A 16,508-nucleotide genomic window follows, 5' to 3' on the forward strand; every position below is an offset into this window, starting at 1 on the left:
CTGCAAAAACTTCCGTCTCTCCACCTCTTGGGAAGGAGAAGGGCGGGCATTGAAAACAAACAGTAGAAAATCCTTGCATTGCTAGTTACTGCGTGTTGTAATACTCCCGGCCACCACAAGAGGCCGCCAGTTCCCCATTGGCAGCATCTCCGTGAAGAAGGCCCAAAAGCCGGGGCCTCAATTTTTGGATGATGCCGTTGTTCGAGCGCTCGGGGGGGGGGGGGGGGGGCGCAAAGCAACAGGACATCTCCTGCAGTGCACCCCAGGCGCCAGGTCGCTAATTCTAGTCGCAAATGCGACCTGGCGCCTGGGGATTGTCGAACCCTGGTCTATGAGAATTTGAAATACCTCATTTGTAGGTTTATTTACCAAAAGCAAGCACAAGATATTTGATTGGAATGAATTATTGTAAGGCCTCATCTATACAGGGCATATGAATCTGTGCCCTGGGTGAGAGCTGTGCTTACCCGCACAGGAGCCATCAGGGCTGTACACCCGCATGGATGCCATATTGGTCAGCGGCTTTGTCCATGCCACCAATGCATCCAAGTTGACAATAGGACTTGCCTGAAAGGTGATGCACAATACACCGGTGCAGGTAAACAAGGCCTTCACCCAGGACAGGATTTATATGGCCAGTGTGTGCAATACCTTAAAACCAAAAACACCTGACTTCAGGACTTCCAAGAACTAAAATATTCCCAACTACTAAAATAAACAAAAGAAGAAATAGAAATCGCTGGAGCTTTGTTATACTATCAACCTTATCACAGCATCCATTCCATTTTGTAGGTTAAATTATTTTTATCATCATCACCAATATGTACATGTTTGGGATATGGTTATTCACTTTTGGATTTTGTTTAGGGATGCTTTGTTTTATCATTTCTTTCGTATTAATCACATACTAAGTTGTGATGTTCAAATAAGGTGCTTTAATGTCACAGTTGAAGGTGTTAATTGCTACAACCCACCGTTCCCCATACAGTGTCAGATGGTCTTTGAAATTTCTGGGCATTGCCCATAGATGTCGTCTGAGACAGAGTTCTAATGGCAATAAGTCTGATTTGACATGTGAAATCGCATGTCAAATCAATGGCAATTTCACTGTCCAAATCAGTGCGAGGGCGACTCTGCGGCACCGCACCGATTCCCATAAGTAGTTGCTGTACTACTTTTGCCCATTTTGGGGGTGGCGATTTCCATAGATATCAGTGCAGGAACCCGCACAGATGTCTGAATTCGCCCCCGAAGTCGGACTGAAATGCAATGCGAGTTCAGATTTAAAAAAAACGGACCCAATGTGAACCTGGGCTAAGACATGCAGATGAGGATTTGTGTGTGCCAGGGCTCTGATCTTGTGTAACTTGCTAATACTTAGAACTCTGTACCTGTTGGAGGTTGAATTACCAATCTGGTAAATTGCAAAGAAACAATGTATCACCACAGTTTCAAATGTACCTAGAATGTATTTTTTCCCAAATAACAAACCTGTCATAGTTACCTGCTCTGTACAATGGTTTTGTACAGAACAGCCCTGATGTTCCACTTGTTGAGTTCCCAACCGGCACTCCTGGCTCCTCCCTGCCAAGCGCCAACCATAGCAAGGTGCTTGCTATGGGGGCATGCACGCAGGCTCGCTCCAGAGTCAGCTCTAGTACTCCATGAGCACAGATGCCCCCGCCCCCCCTCCTCCCTCACTGGCAGTGATTGACAGCAGCTCCTGCTGCTGTCTCCGAGCATATGAGAGAGGAAGCCAAGAGCTGCTTCTCCCAGCGCTGGATCAAGCTCAGGTAAGTATGGGGGGGGGGGGGGGTAGGTCGGGAAGTTGTAATCAGGAGTTGTTTTTTTAACCCTAATGCATTCTCTGGGCAATGGCCAGTAATGTATGTGGGGGATTGAGGTGCTGGATAACCTACTAGACCACATTTTGTTTCAGCAGCAAGTTTGATTCCTAGCCCTTTGACAATCATCCCTTTTTTTTTTTTTGTAATCTTTTTTTAAGAAAGTCAGTCACATTTTGCTGCTGAACTGTCCATGACAAAGCATCTTTTTTGTTGCCGCAATGCTTTCTATATATTTTTTATATAATATAGACAGTGCTGTGAGAAAGTATTTGCCCCATTTCTATTTTTTTTAATGTTTTAGGATATTTGTCACACTTAAGTTATTCAGATCATTAAAAATTTAATATTGCACAAAACATAATCAAAGTATTAAGGAAAGAAAGCTACCCAGACCTGCCTTGATGTGAAAGTAATTGCTTCCCCCCCCCCCCCTCGAAAATCATAAATGAACTGTGATAAACCACATTTTTTGTAAAGAGTTACATTTTACCTGTCACACCCAGGCCCGATTACTGCCAGACCTGCTGGATATAAGAAATCAACTTACAGTGCCTTGAAAAGTTTTCATACTCCTTGAAATTTTTTCACATTTTGTCATGTTACAACTAAAAACAGAAATGCATTTTATTGGGATTTTATGTGATAGACCAGCACAAAGTGGCACACAAAATGTGGCACACAACTGACGTGGAAGGAAAATGATAAAATAGGTTTCAAATTTTTTTACAAATATCTGAAAAGTGTGGCTGCATTTGCATTCAGCCCCCCTTTACTCTGATACCCGTAACTGAAATCTAGTGGAACCAATTGCCTTCAGAAGTCACCTAATTAGAAAAAAAAAGAAGCAGTCCACCTGTGTGTATAAATACAGCTGTTCTGTGTAGCTCTCAGGTTTGTTAGAAACCCTTCGAAAAACGAAAAAATACGCATAATGAAGGCTGAAGGAACACACCAGACAGGTCAAGGATAAAGTTGTGGAGAAGCAGGGTAAGATTATAAAAAAAAAAAAAATCCTGAGTTTTGAACATCTCCTGTAGCGCTGTTCAATCCACCATCCGAAAATGGAAAGAGTATGGCACAACTGCAAACCTTCCAAGACATGGCTGTCCACCTAAACTGACAGTCTGGGCAAGTAGAGCATTAATCAGAGAAGCAGCCAAGAGGCCAATGGTGACTGTGGAGGGGCTGCAGAGATCCAAAAGCTCAGGTGGGAGAATCTGTCCACAGTACAACTATTAGTTGTACGCTCCATAAATCTGCCCTTTATAGAAGAGAAGCAACAAGAAAGCCATTGTTGAAAGAAAACCATAAGCAGTCCTGATTGCGGGAAGCCATGTGGAGGACACAGTTAAAAACACGTGGAAGAATGTGCTCAGGTCAGATGAGCCTAAAATTGAACTTCCTGGCCTAAAAGCAAAATGTTATGTGTGGTGGAAAACTAACACTGCACATCCCCCTGAACACACCATTCCCAGTGTGAAACATGCTGGTGGCAGCATCATGTAGTGGGGATGTTTTTCTTCAGCATTGACAGGGAAGCTGGTCAGAGTCTGCAAAAGACTTGAGACTGGGTCGGAAGTTCACCTTTCATCAGGACAACGATCCTAAACATGCAGCCAGAGCTACAATGGAATAGTTTAGATCAAAGCATATTCATGTGTTAGAATGGGCCAGTCAAAGTCCAGACCTAAATCCAGTTGAGAATCTGTGGCAAGACTTGAAAATTGCTGTTCACAGACACTCTTCATCCATTTGGACAGAGCTTGAGATATTTTGCAAAAAAGAATGGTCAAAAATGTCGCTCTAGATTTTTAAAGCTGGTAGACATACCCAAAAAGACTTGCAGCTGTAATTGCAGGGAAAGCTGGTTCTACAAAGTATAGACTCAGGGAGGGTGAATACAAATGCACGCCACACTTTTCAGATATTTGTAAAACCATTTATCATCTTCCTTCCACTTCACAATTATTTACCATTTTTTGTGGAAAATTTCAAGGGGTATGAATACTTTTTCAGGGTACTGAAAATAGAAGCTGTCTGTAAAGCACAGTACAAGATCTAAAAAAAAAAAAAGCAACACATCATGGTGCGATCTAAAGAAATTCAAGAACCGATGAGAAAGTGTCATTGAAGAACCGATGTCATTGACATGTATCAGTCTGGAAAAGGTTACAAAGCCATTTCTAAGACTTTGGGATTACAGCAAACCACAGCGAGAGCCATTATTCACAAATGAAGAAAACGTGGAACCGTGGTGAACCTTCCATGGAGTGGCCGGCCTACCAAAATTACTTCAAAACATGACAACCAATCCAGGTCATCAGAAAAGAACCCAGAATATCATCTAAAGAACTTCAGGCCTCACTTGCCTCAGTTAAAGACAGTGTTTATGATTCAACAATAGGAAAGACTGGGCAAAAATTACATCCATGGGAGAGTGCCAAGGGGAAATTCACTGCTGACCGAAGAGAACACAAAGGCTAGTCTTACATTTGCCAAAAAAAAAAAAAAAAAACATCTGGATTACTCCCAGGAGATTTTTGGGCAAATATTCTGTGGACTGATGGGACAAAAGTTAAAACTTTTTGAAAGGTGTACATCTGGCATAAAACTAACACAGCATTTCATAAAAAGAACATTATACCAGGAGTCAAAACATGGTGGTGGTAGTAGGATGGTCTGGGCAGGCTTTGCAGGTTCAGAAGCTGGACAACTTGCCATAAATGATGGAACCATGAATTCTGTGCTCTCCCAGAAAATCCAGACGAAGAATGTCTGGCCATCAGTTTGTGACCTCAAGCGCACTTGGTTAATGCAGTAGGACAATGATCTGAAACATGCCAGCAAGAACACCTTTGAATGGCTCAAAAAAAGACAAAAAAAAGTTTTGAAGTGGCCTAGTCAAAGTCCGGACTTAATTCAAATTCAGATTGAGATGCTGTGGCATGACCAGAAAAAGGCCATTCATGCTCAAACTCTCCAATGTAGCTGAATTTAAATAATTCTGCATAGAAGAGTGGGCCAATTTTCCATCGGTAGTTATCGCAAAGGTTGATTGCAGTTGTTGTCGCTGAGGGTGCCACAACTAGTTATCAGGTTTAAGTGGCAATTACTTTTTCACATAAAGTCAAGCAGGTTTGGACTGCTTTTCCCCCCTAATAAATTAATCTTTATTTAAAATGTTGCATTTACTCAGGTTATCTTCGTGTAATATAAAAGATTTGTTTGATGATCTAAATAAGTGTAAAAAAATGTATCTATCTATATCACAAATGGGGGCAAAGAGTGGTCACAGCACTGTACATATACACACATATTGTGTATACTATATATATTAGCGGTCCATTGCTTTGAGGGATAGGTTAGTGGGCTTATACCTTTAGGGCAGCTCTGCTTTTATTTTGTGTTTATAGGGTCTTTTTCAGGGGGATTGAAATACAGCAGCTCCTGATTATAGATTCAGCAACTAGCACTTTCTGGGACAGTGAGAAAAAAAAGAGGTAGTCAACAATGATATGGTAGACTGAAATTCTGTGCCGTGAAGGGGACAGCAGGACAGTTTTGAGGGACAAGTGGAGGTGGGAGAGCAGAAACCCGCTGGAAGATGTCAAAGGGCAGTCACAGGTTGCAGCAGACGGCAGCAAAAGTCAGCTTGCAGCACAGAAACAGACTGGTTCTACCTCCAAAGAATGGGTCTAGAGCGAATATCAGGGCAAGAATGGCACTACTTGGTGTGAGCAGTAACCTGGGGAGAGAACTCAACTGCAACAGTTCCAACATCTCTCTTTCACGTTTCTCAGTTACTGTATTCTTCTGCCCTCTTCCAAATTCTCCTGGCACATCAACTAGTACCACTGCTGCATCCAGTGAGAGGCAAAGTTTTCTTCGAGTTTCCGGGGCCTGTCTTTTTTGCCTCTGGCAGCAACAAATGGGGCCAGAGTGAAGATCATAAAAGGCTCTTACCAACAGATACCCCAAAATCTCCAGTAGCAGTCTTCACCCACAAGGCTCCTCTTCTCCAATTGCTTGGGCAGAATAAAAAGCTCACCTCAATGGCAACCCAATTAGGAGCTCTATATAACCCTTCCAACTTCTAGCTAAACCCCAAGTAGATATTATTGTGGCTATGTAGTTTTTAAATGTAAGCAGTCTAAATACCTTAAATTTGAATTGCAATCAACCTCTTTTAGTCCATGTACAATATAACTTGAAAATGGAAGGAGGAAGAAGCAGCATGAGTAACCAATTAGTTCATATACTGATAGAAGGAAAAAATAGAAAGAAATGGGAGTAACAGAGAAAGGAGCCAATCACGGTGCTCATTTTCTGACCAGTCACAGGTTAGGGGTGGGTTTTTGGGATAGCATGGCCTCCGAGCAAGAAGGTTGAATAATGCTGGCTGTCTTTCAGCCCAGATGACTAAAGACATCTAGTGGAGGAAAAGAAGTAGTGTGTGAGATGGCTCTTGATTTAAAAAAGTATTGCAAAAGCTACATTTTTTTTTTTAATTTATTCTTTTAATTGGAAATTCAGTTGCATTAATTTTAACTGGAGTTCTAATTCACATGTGTTCAATTGTACTTTGTAGACACAATTTTCAGCTGTAGAGAACATTAATAAAATGTTTTATTTTTGTCGTAACTACCACAATAAGTCCAATGCCATAATTATGTGCAAAAATCCGCAAAGTGTGGAGAAAGTAAAGCATCAAGCATTCTGACTACAGATGGTTGTCGTAACTGATCTTCTGGCATAACCAGTACAAAAAAGACCTGGGATAAAAATGTATTCCAAGTATAGTTCTGTCCACTGCAGAGTCCTTAGACAAAGCTTTGCACCCACATAAGACTGCATTTCATTTGCTTAGGAGCAGTCACAAGGAGGCAGTTCTTAGCTCCACGTTCAAGTGAATACCACTTCATGTACATAACCTAAGGTCCAAATAATCCTTAGTCTGTTGGGTCCTGACACTCTTGACAATCTCTCATATCTTCAGAATAATTTTCTATCTGGATTGTAGTCGTGTGAAAGTGGAATTTATTCTGAAGGCGAAAACTGGCCTCTTTCAGTACCATCTGAGAGTCTGCATTGTCATCTGCAATAGAAGGAAAAGAGAGAAGCAATGAGCCATCGAGTATAGAGACAAGTCATATTAAACCAATGGCACACTGGACAGGCAATGTGTAAAATGTTATACATTTTCCCAAATCCACCAACACAATGCACTGTATAAAACTGAAACCAGAGAAATGAAAAGGGACAGTAGCACCAGGTTGCAGCTACTCGTCTCTGCACTCTGCTCCTTTAATAGGTTACAGCACAAGGGGAAGCACTTTGATTATTCTGAAATGTCCACTGCATTTTTAACCATGAAACAGGAATTTTTAGGGTACTAAGCCTTCACATACAGCTTATATTGTTAAAACAGTTTTGTTCCTTGATTGGGGTAGCACACAGTGGCTAAGTAGTTAGAACTTCCACCTAGCAGCACCAGGGTTGATGGTTTAAATCCCAACTGCGGCACTACCCGCATGAAGCTTAAAATGTTCTCCTTGTGCCTGTGTGAGTTTTACTTGGGTACTCTGGTTTTCTTCCCACAGTCCAAAGACATGCTGGTAGGTTAATTAGCTTCTGTCTAAATTGGTCCTAGTATGTCTATGTATAAATGTGAGATAGGGACTTTAGATTGTAAGCTCCTTGAGGGCAGGGAATGATGTGAACATATATTAAAAATGAGATAGATATATAGAGAGATAGATAGATATATAGAGAGATATATAGAGAGATAGATATAGAGAGAGATAACTTCATGGAATCCAAACGACTTTGGATCTTTGTTCCATTTGACCAAAATTTCCCTCTGTAATGGGAAGGTCGACACCATCAGGCCTAGGACACTTATGCAAGTCCGCAGAGAGGACAGATTGCTGGACAACAAACCGGCACAATCACTCCCAGTTACAGCAGGTCTTGCACCGCCTCTCGTAGGTCTGTTAACCGATCTGGAGATAGGTGGAGGTTGGAGGGGAAGAACCTGTCAGAAATTTGATCTTGTAACCGTATCGGATCAGTTTGTGAACCCATTTGTCCCGAATGAAGGAAGTCCATGGTTCCGGAAAGAAGCAAAGACATTCCCCTACCCCAGAAACAGGTGAGGGCAGATGACAATTTCATGCAGATGACAATTTGTCCGCAGATCCGGATTAGCCTGTTCTTGGCTTAACTGACCATATCTTCTTGGAACCCCCAAAAGACCTGAATGGCTTAGCTCCTTTCTCCTGCAACCCAGAGGTATGAAAGGGCCGCCTATGAGCAGTAAATTAAGGCTCCCTGTCTATTACGCAGTGCCTTGCCCTTGGTTGATTGGGAAAGAAGAGTACTCTTCCCACCCATAAGGCCTTTGATCAACTCATCCAGGGAGGATCCAAACAAAACAATCTGTGCCCCGTAAAGAGAAGGTCAGAAAGTCTTTTTAGAAGCCTGGTCCACAAACCAGCTTTTTGCCACACCATGCGTCTAATAGCAACCCCCACCGCAGACACTCTGGCTACCAGTGGAGCCGCATCCAGTGACGCATCACATATATACAGAAGGGCTTGGACCATTTGGTCCGTTAGCTCCATCAGGCCCAACGAGAGCTGCTTTTCCAAGTCGCCTTTCAGCAACTTCACCCACCCATTCCGTTATGGTCTGTGACACCAGAGTGATCACAACGATCGGTTTCAGTATTGAGCCCTCTATCACATGCAAATGGTGGGACAGAGACTCAGTCTATCCACGGGGTCTGTAAATACCAGGGACTCCTCCACCAGAACCACAGTAGACTTGTTTAGTCTGGAAACCGGATGATCCACCTTTGGTGGTACGGTTCATCTAGCGGATACCACGTCCGCGAAGGGGTAGCACCTTTTAAAGCACTTAGGCACCACTAACATTTGTTTGATGTGCCCCCCCCCCCCCACTGTTCATTGACAATGTTATCAAAAAGTTCCGGACAAGAAAAACCTTACCCGACTTCTGGGATTTGCAGGTGCCAAAAGAGACCCGCATCCCTGAGGCTGTAGAATCATCCGCCATTTCTAAGGTTTCCCGCACTGACACCAAGTGCCTCCACCAGCGCGCTTTCCCAAGCGGCTGCTGACGAGGATACATCCTCCTCGCCATCAGAATGCGAAGATGCAAATCCACCAGGATGGCATGCGCCCGTGGTGGCCATATCTACCTCAGAATCTGAGGATAGGCAGGGGAAGGCATAGGGCACTTTCTACTAGTGGCATTTTTTAAATCCACTTTTGACACCAGGTTTTCCAAAACTGCTTTAAATGCAGACAGGGGCTGCGACCCGGAGGGTTCCGCAACCGCACTGAGGGGGTCTGTGGGTGAGATTTGGTCCTGGGACTCCATTACTTAATACAAAAAACAGTGTCACTAAGAAAAACTGCAAAAAACGCGTTCTGCACCGCTGCACCACAAGTCCCAGCCCTAGCACAGCCTGCAGCAGGGTGAATTTGAAATTCCTACAGGGACCCCCAGTAACATACCACCAAAATGATATGGAGGGATACAGAAACGTTCTGTGCAGAGACAAACGATCTGATATAGGAAAAGGAAATATCTGGGTCATGTACTAGAGTCACCCTAGCTTCTCCCTGCTGCCCAGCGATCGTGGACTCCAAAAAAATGGCCGCCTAATGCATTTCTATGGGGGGGTGAACTACCAAAACATGGCTGCCCAAGCATTTCAATGGGAAACGACAGAAAAATGGCAGCCCCCACGGTGCACCATGCGGTCTCCAGGACCCCCCAGGGGGGTCATTAGACAGTTGCATCGGGGGGTCCCCAGGAGGGGCCCCCACCAGGTATAAACCTCCCCCTCACAGAACCATTGCAGCGGCCGCAATACATCCACCCCCGAGGAAGGAGCTTGCTTGTGGGGGGGGGGCCTGGTATCACCGAGAGGCCAGGGGAATCGAGGGTCCGACTTTCCCAGGGAGGGGCCCACATCCCCCCCGAGACCGCTAGAGAAATGGGGGGGGGGGGGGACTCTTACCATACCAACGGCATCAGGTGAGCACCACTCCGAACAGACTACCTCTCCACCTGGGGTGGGGGTGCTGACAGCCAGGGGGTACGCTGCGACTCAGGGGGACCCAGGTTATATGCATTCTGGCAAGGTGTTTCACTAGCAGGCCAGCCCCCGGCCATTGGGGCTATGTCATGGCAAGGCCTAGTGCTGGACTATAACCTGCGCACGCTCACTGGCCGAGCGGGGAGACCTTTAGGATCCAGCATATCCAGTCCAAAACCCAGCCGGCTGTTCCTTTTAGTTCTCTCAGAACAAAACTAACTAAGTAAAGTCTTCCAAAAAGGTTCCCAAAAGAAACAGCTAAGACTTCAAAACTAGGCAGAAACAAACTGAAGCCTATAGCTGAGTGTGTGGGTGTATGCCTGCAAAGACGGCCCCATAGGCGTGGTAAAGCTTTTTCCTGCCTAGTGTTCTACTCCTGTAGGGGGCAGCATAACTCAATGGTCAAAAATTATATGAAGCTGCGTCTGTCAATGAACGATAGAGAAAGGTTTATTTTTTCTTTACTTGCAGCATTGAAGAAAAAAAACATGGGAAAAAAAAAAAAAAGTGTATGGATTACAAAGATGTAATATATACATTTCTTGGCATACACTGGAAGCATTTCAATAAGTCGGTGACACACTAAACAATTTACAATGTTTAAATCAAATAAAATTTAAAAGCAGACAAAATCATTACAATTAGAGTCTTATGCAACCATTACATGACTATTCAATAAATAAATAGCAGAAAGGCAGTGTGAAAGTACAGTAACCATAAAAACCAGTCAACATTCCATCTTTTGGGAAAAAAATAAATAAATGTACATTTTAAATGTGGCACTTTGCTTTTTGCACCATTTATCAAATAAACCTGTCAATTTACGCAGATAAAAGACCAAGAATCACCATATATAGTGCTTGAATGTTTGGTAACTTACTTATTGCTATGTGAACAGAAAGGACAGGCTGAGATACTGTAAGAGCCCAAATATGGAGGCTGTGAAGAGCCTTCACTCCACTTATGGAAAGCAGGGTATCCTTTACCAAGTTGAAGTCCACACCTTTGGGAGTGCCTGTATGAAAAAAAAAAAAAAAAAAAAAGAAGTGCAAGGAAAAAAAAAAAAAAAGGACTTTGAATAATTTCTTATGGGATCCAACACATACTGCATCATATTCCTAGTTCTGTTGTTGGGATACCTTTAGCATCACTTACCCTCCATGAGTACAAGCAGGACATCTCTCAGAATGGTCAAAGTTGTTGCCAAGACAAGGATAGAGAACAAAAACGTGCAGATAGGGTCAATAATTTTATACTCTGGCTGAAAAAGAAAGATTACTAATCAACATGAGTCACCTCAATGGTATACTCCCTGTACCATCTATAGCAATCTACAATAGAAGAGTCCCACATCAAAATATCACAAGACATGGTTTCTGTTACTGCTCCCTTTATCCACATCTGTAAGCTTCATTCATCACATACACTACTGACATTGTTATGCAAGCCGTATTGCTCAACAATAAAATGCTTTTTTGGTCCAGTCATTATGGTGAAAGACAACATTTTATGAAAATATAGAGAAAAAAACAGGAGGAGAGGCTGTCAACAGTTCTCCAGTCCGAGATTGGAAAGGAGAGTTGGCTCACCTACCACCTTAGAAAGATGTGATTTTAAGGGCTGAGGGGGTTGTCATTGATAAACGTACAGCATACTTTATATAAAAAAGAGAATAACTTTATTAAATCCATCAATAATACAGAATAGAAGCATAATGTGCGAATATAAAAGGATAGATTCTACATCCATATATAGCATGTTCATAAATAGAAACAGAATAACTTGGTGGTTCCTACGCGTTTCGCTAAACAATTAGGCTCTTGTGTTAGTTTCTTCAGGGATCAAGTTGAAACTTCATAACTCTGTTTCTAAATGCCTTTCACATAGACCGCAGAACACGCTGGGCATAGCAGGATCCCATGGCGTAGGAAAATGACCGGGGAAGCAGTCCCAGAGGGAACTGGGCAACAAAAAGGCCAATTGCCCACCTAGAGACGCCTAAATGACGGGCACTGGGCCAGACCTACGTCCTGTGGGGATACCACCCAGACAACTGGAATGGAGGAGGAGGCACGTGGACACGCCAGACTTGGATGGGGGACTGTATACCTTTTTGCCTGACATTTCCTGAAGTTGTACTACTGGAGTGTTTGTGCCTCCGTTCCAGTTGTCTGGGTGGCCCGTCATTTAGGCGTCTCTAGGTGGGCAATTGGCCACTTTGGTGCCCATGTCCCTCTGGGACTGCATCCCCGGTCATGTTCCCACGCCATGGGATCCTGCTATGCCCAACGTGCTCTGTGATCTATGTGAAAGGCATTTAGAAACGGGGTTATGAAATTTTCCACATGGTCCCTGAAGAAGCTAACACAAGAGCCTAACGCGTAGGAACCACCAAGTTATTCTGTTAAGTTATTCCGTTTCCATTTATGAACATGATATATATGGATGTAGAATCTATCCTTTTTATAGTCGCACATTATATTTTTGATGGATTTAATAAAGTTATTCTCTTTTCATATAAAGTATGCTGTACGTTTATCAATGACAACCCCTCAGCCTTTAAAATCCCATCTTGCTAAGGTGGTAGGGGAGCCAACTCTCCTTTCCAATCTTGGACTGGAGAACTGTTGACAATCTCTTCTCTTTTTTCTCTTTATTATATGGTCCAGGGACGTGGCTGTGGTTGGTTGTCTTTAGAGCGAACATTTTATTAGTTTAACATTTTATGAACAGTCTTAGGGGACTGAAGAGGAAATCAAACCACACAGCCTGGTCCATTTTCATCCATTTAGTGATGCACCTTTCTGGGAGATGCCATAGGTTAACATGCAAACACTGGATCAGGCAGGTGAAAGAAGCTTGATTTTCACCTTTAAAGCTAAATGAATGTAAGTGGCATAGAGGTGTATGTAAACCCCAATAATAAACTTATTTGCTCTTTTTTGGTCTATTTAATATACTATTGGAAGCATTTTGTTCAATCTGTTTGAACTTTTTTGTGCGTGTCCCTTTTGAAGAAGAGGAGAATTGCCATAATTTCCTGTCATCAACAGAAATCCAAGGCACAATTCCCCATAGGAACACAGACGGCAGTAGGGCTGAACAATAGTCGATATGATATCGACTATCGTTCTGTGGCCGTAGGCGATATTCATGTCGCCGAGGTCACGATATTTGCATAGGCAGGGGGAGGGACTCGGAGGAGGACAGGAGGACTCGCAGGAGAAATCACACATCCAATCCACTGCAGGCTGCAGCCCGCCCCACACGTTCAGTGAGTCTCACTCTCCGCCCTAGTTTTTTCAATGACACATTCAGGCAACCAATCACGCCGTGAGCAGCTGCACAGCTAACCAATCACGCGTGCCTGCACACCTGATTGGTTCGCTGTGCCGCTACTCACGGCGTAGCGAACCAATCAGGTGTGCAGGCACGCGTGATTGGTTAGCTGTGCAGCTGCTCACGGTGCGATTGGCTCCCTGAATGTGCCATTGAGAAAACTAGGGCGGAGAGTGAGACTCACTGAACGTGTGGGGCGGGCTGCAGCCTGCATGAGTGAATAAATGTAATGTATGCGGCTGTGCTCCTTTCTAATCCACCGCTCCAGCCTCCTACCACCACTGCCAGTAGCAGTATATATGTGAAATCAGGGCCGTCACATTGCTCTGGGGCCCAAAGTAGCTGCCCCTTGAGCTCGCGCTGCTGCCCACCAGGTCTTTCTTTCAGCCGGAGTTCAGCCTCCCGAGCTGGTCACTTGCTGGTTGCTCACTACGGTCCGTTGCAATACAGAAGCGTTGCTTCTGTATTTTCATGTGACAGCGCTCCTCTCTCTGCAGCCGTTCAGATCCCTGGCTGCTCTACACATCTCTATATGAGAGCAGAGGAGTGAGAGAGAGGGGGGCGGGGAATCTACACTGACACAAGCTGAGGAGCTCCCGTGAAGCCAGCAGCCCGCACGGACTTCCTGTGTAAGTTCCAGCTGCTGTTTAGTATCCCCACTCTGAAGTTTTTCAAATGTAGTAGGGAGAGGATTTGGGGCAGGAAAAAAGCTTTGTACTGGGGGGGGGGGGGGGTGGGGGGGGTTAGAGCTCTAAACTGGGGTGGAGAGCTATGTACTTTGGGGGGGATGACTTAAAATGTTCAAAGCACAGCCTTCAACCCTGCACTCTGCTCACAGAGGACCCCCGTCCCTGCTCACATAGGACCCCCGTCCCTGCTCACAGAGGACCCCCGTCCCTGCTCACAGAGGACCCCCGTCCCTGCTCACAGAGGACCCCCGTCCCTGCCCACAGAGGACCCCCGTCCCTGCCCACAGAGGACCCCCGTCCCTGCCCACAGAGGACCCCCGTCCCTGCACACAGAGGACCCCCAACCCTGCAATCTGCACGCAGAGGACCCCCAACCCCGCACTCTGCACGCAGAGGACCTCCAACCCCGCACTCTGCACACAGAGGACCTCTCAACCAACCAATCGCAATCGCTGCCTGATCTGCTGCAGTAACCTGATTTTCAGTCTAGCTGCTATTATATGTCTCAGGGGTGGGGGGCCCAAGAAAATGTTTGCCCAGGGTCCAATCTATATTAGAGACGGCCTTGTGTGAAATACAATAAATAATCTATATTGACATGGTGTGTATACAAAAAGGGAAAGTAGATGTATGTATGTATGTATGTATGTATGTATGTATGTATGTATGTATGTATGTATGTATGTATGTATATGTAGAGGAAAATAAATTATTAATAATTCAGAGGTGATTTATATATTAATGATTTATATATTTATATATTAATAATTTATTTTCCTCTACATATACATACATACATACATCTACTTTTCCCTTTTTGTATACACACCATGTCAATATAGATTATTTATTGTATTTCACATATATACTGGCAGCACCAATCACTTCCTCTTCCTTTTTATAATCTATTATATAACCCCTTCCAGGGTTATATTTTGAAGTGGGCTGCAGCCAACCTCCTTTATATTTCTCCATATAAAGGACGGTTCCCACAATATCGCAATATATATCGTTGGAAAAAAAAAAAAAAAAATCGCAATATATTTTTTTTCCAATATCGTGCAGGCCTAGACGGCAGTATTAAAAAAAAAAAAAAAAAAAAAAAAAAAAAAAAAAAAACCTGACAAACATTAAATCCTTCCCCACTATTCAAAAAAAATCAGGTTTTGGCCGGGGCTGGGCTTTCAGCTATTAAGGTGATCGTAAAGTTTTTTTTTTTTAAACTACTACAATAAAACAAACATACTTACCTGCTCTGTGCAGAAGGTTTTGCACAGGGCAGCCTGGCTCCTCCTCTTCTCAGGTCCCTGGCCCCTCCCTCCTGATGAGTGGCCCCACAGCAAACAGCTTGCTATGGGGGCACCTAAGCCGAGCTGCAGTTCCGTGTATCCATTCAGACATGGAGCTGCCGTTCGTCCCTGCCCCTCTCTTACGACTGGCTAACTGAGCTTGATTGACAGCAGCAAGAGCCAACGGCGCCGCTGCGTCGAGATCGAGAGAGAGATAGAGAGATATATCGAGAGAGAGAGAGAGAGAGATATAGAGAGATATATCGAGAGAGAGAGAGAGAGAGATATAGAGAGAGAGAGATATCGAGAGAGAGATATCGAGAGAGAGAGAGATATCGAGAGAGAGATATCGAGAGAGAGAGAGAGAGAGAGAGAGAGAGAGATATCGAGAGAGAGAGAGAGAGAGAGAGAGAGATATCGAGAGAGAGAGATATATCGAGAGAGATATCGAGAGAGAGAGATATATCGAGAGAGAGAGAGAGAGAGAGAGAGAGAGAGAGAGAGAAGAGAGAGAGAGAGAGAGAGAGAGAGAGAGATATATCGAGAGAGAGAGAGAGAGAGAGAGATATATCGAGAGAGAGAGAGAGAGAGAGAGAGAGATATCGAGAGAGAGAGAGAGATATATCGAGAGAGAGAGAGAGATATATCGAGAGAGAGAGAGAGATATATCGAGAGAGAGAGAGATATCGAGAGAGAGAGAGAGAGAGATATCGAGAGATATCGAGAGAGAGAGAGAGAGATATCGAGAGAGAGGAGAGAGATGTCGAGAGAGAGAGAGAGAGATGTCGAGAGAGAGAGAGAGAGAGAGATATCGAGAGAGAGAGAGAGATATCGAGAGAGAGAGAGAGAGATATCGAGAGAGAGAGAGAGAGATATCGAGAGAGAGAGAGAGAGATATCGAGAGAGAGAGAGAGAAGAGAGAGAGAGATATATCGAGAGAGAGAGAGAGAGAGAGAGAGAGAGAGAGAGACAGATATCGAGAGAGAGAGAGAGAGAGAGAGACAGATATCGAGAGAGAGAGAGAGAGAGAGAGAGACAGATATCGAGAGAGAGAGAGAGAGAGAGAGAGAGAGAGAGAGAGAGAGAGAGAGAGAGAGAGAGAGAGAGATATATCGAGAGAGAGAGAGAGAGAGAGAGAGATATCGAGAGAGAGAGAGAGAGAGAGAGAGAGAGATATCGAGAGAGAGAGAGAGAGATATCGAGAGAGAGAGAGAGA

General features: G+C 44.1%; 2 protein-coding genes across 2 annotated transcripts in view; both read right to left on the reverse strand.

Moving 5' to 3' along the window:
• Nucleotides 1-16,508, reverse strand: part of LOC309547397 (uromodulin-like) — an 879,146-nt gene that overhangs the window by 324,055 nt on the left and 538,583 nt on the right. The window lies entirely within an intron of this gene.
• On the reverse strand, nucleotides 6,360-11,262 carry LOC309547386 (proton-coupled zinc antiporter SLC30A2-like). The gene is made up of 3 exons (XM_082247229.1): nucleotides 11,131-11,262; nucleotides 10,856-10,990; nucleotides 6,360-6,942 (listed from the first exon to the last, which is right to left on the reverse strand). The coding sequence occupies exons 1-3, from the start codon at nucleotides 11,135-11,137 to the stop codon at nucleotides 6,797-6,799; spliced, it is 288 nt and encodes a 95-aa protein (XP_082103355.1). The 5' UTR covers nucleotides 11,138-11,262; the 3' UTR covers nucleotides 6,360-6,796.

Source organism: Pelophylax lessonae (assembly GCF_965119305.1).
Source record: "Pelophylax lessonae genome assembly, chromosome: 2".
Taxonomy (NCBI): Eukaryota; Metazoa; Chordata; class Amphibia; order Anura; family Ranidae; genus Pelophylax; species Pelophylax lessonae.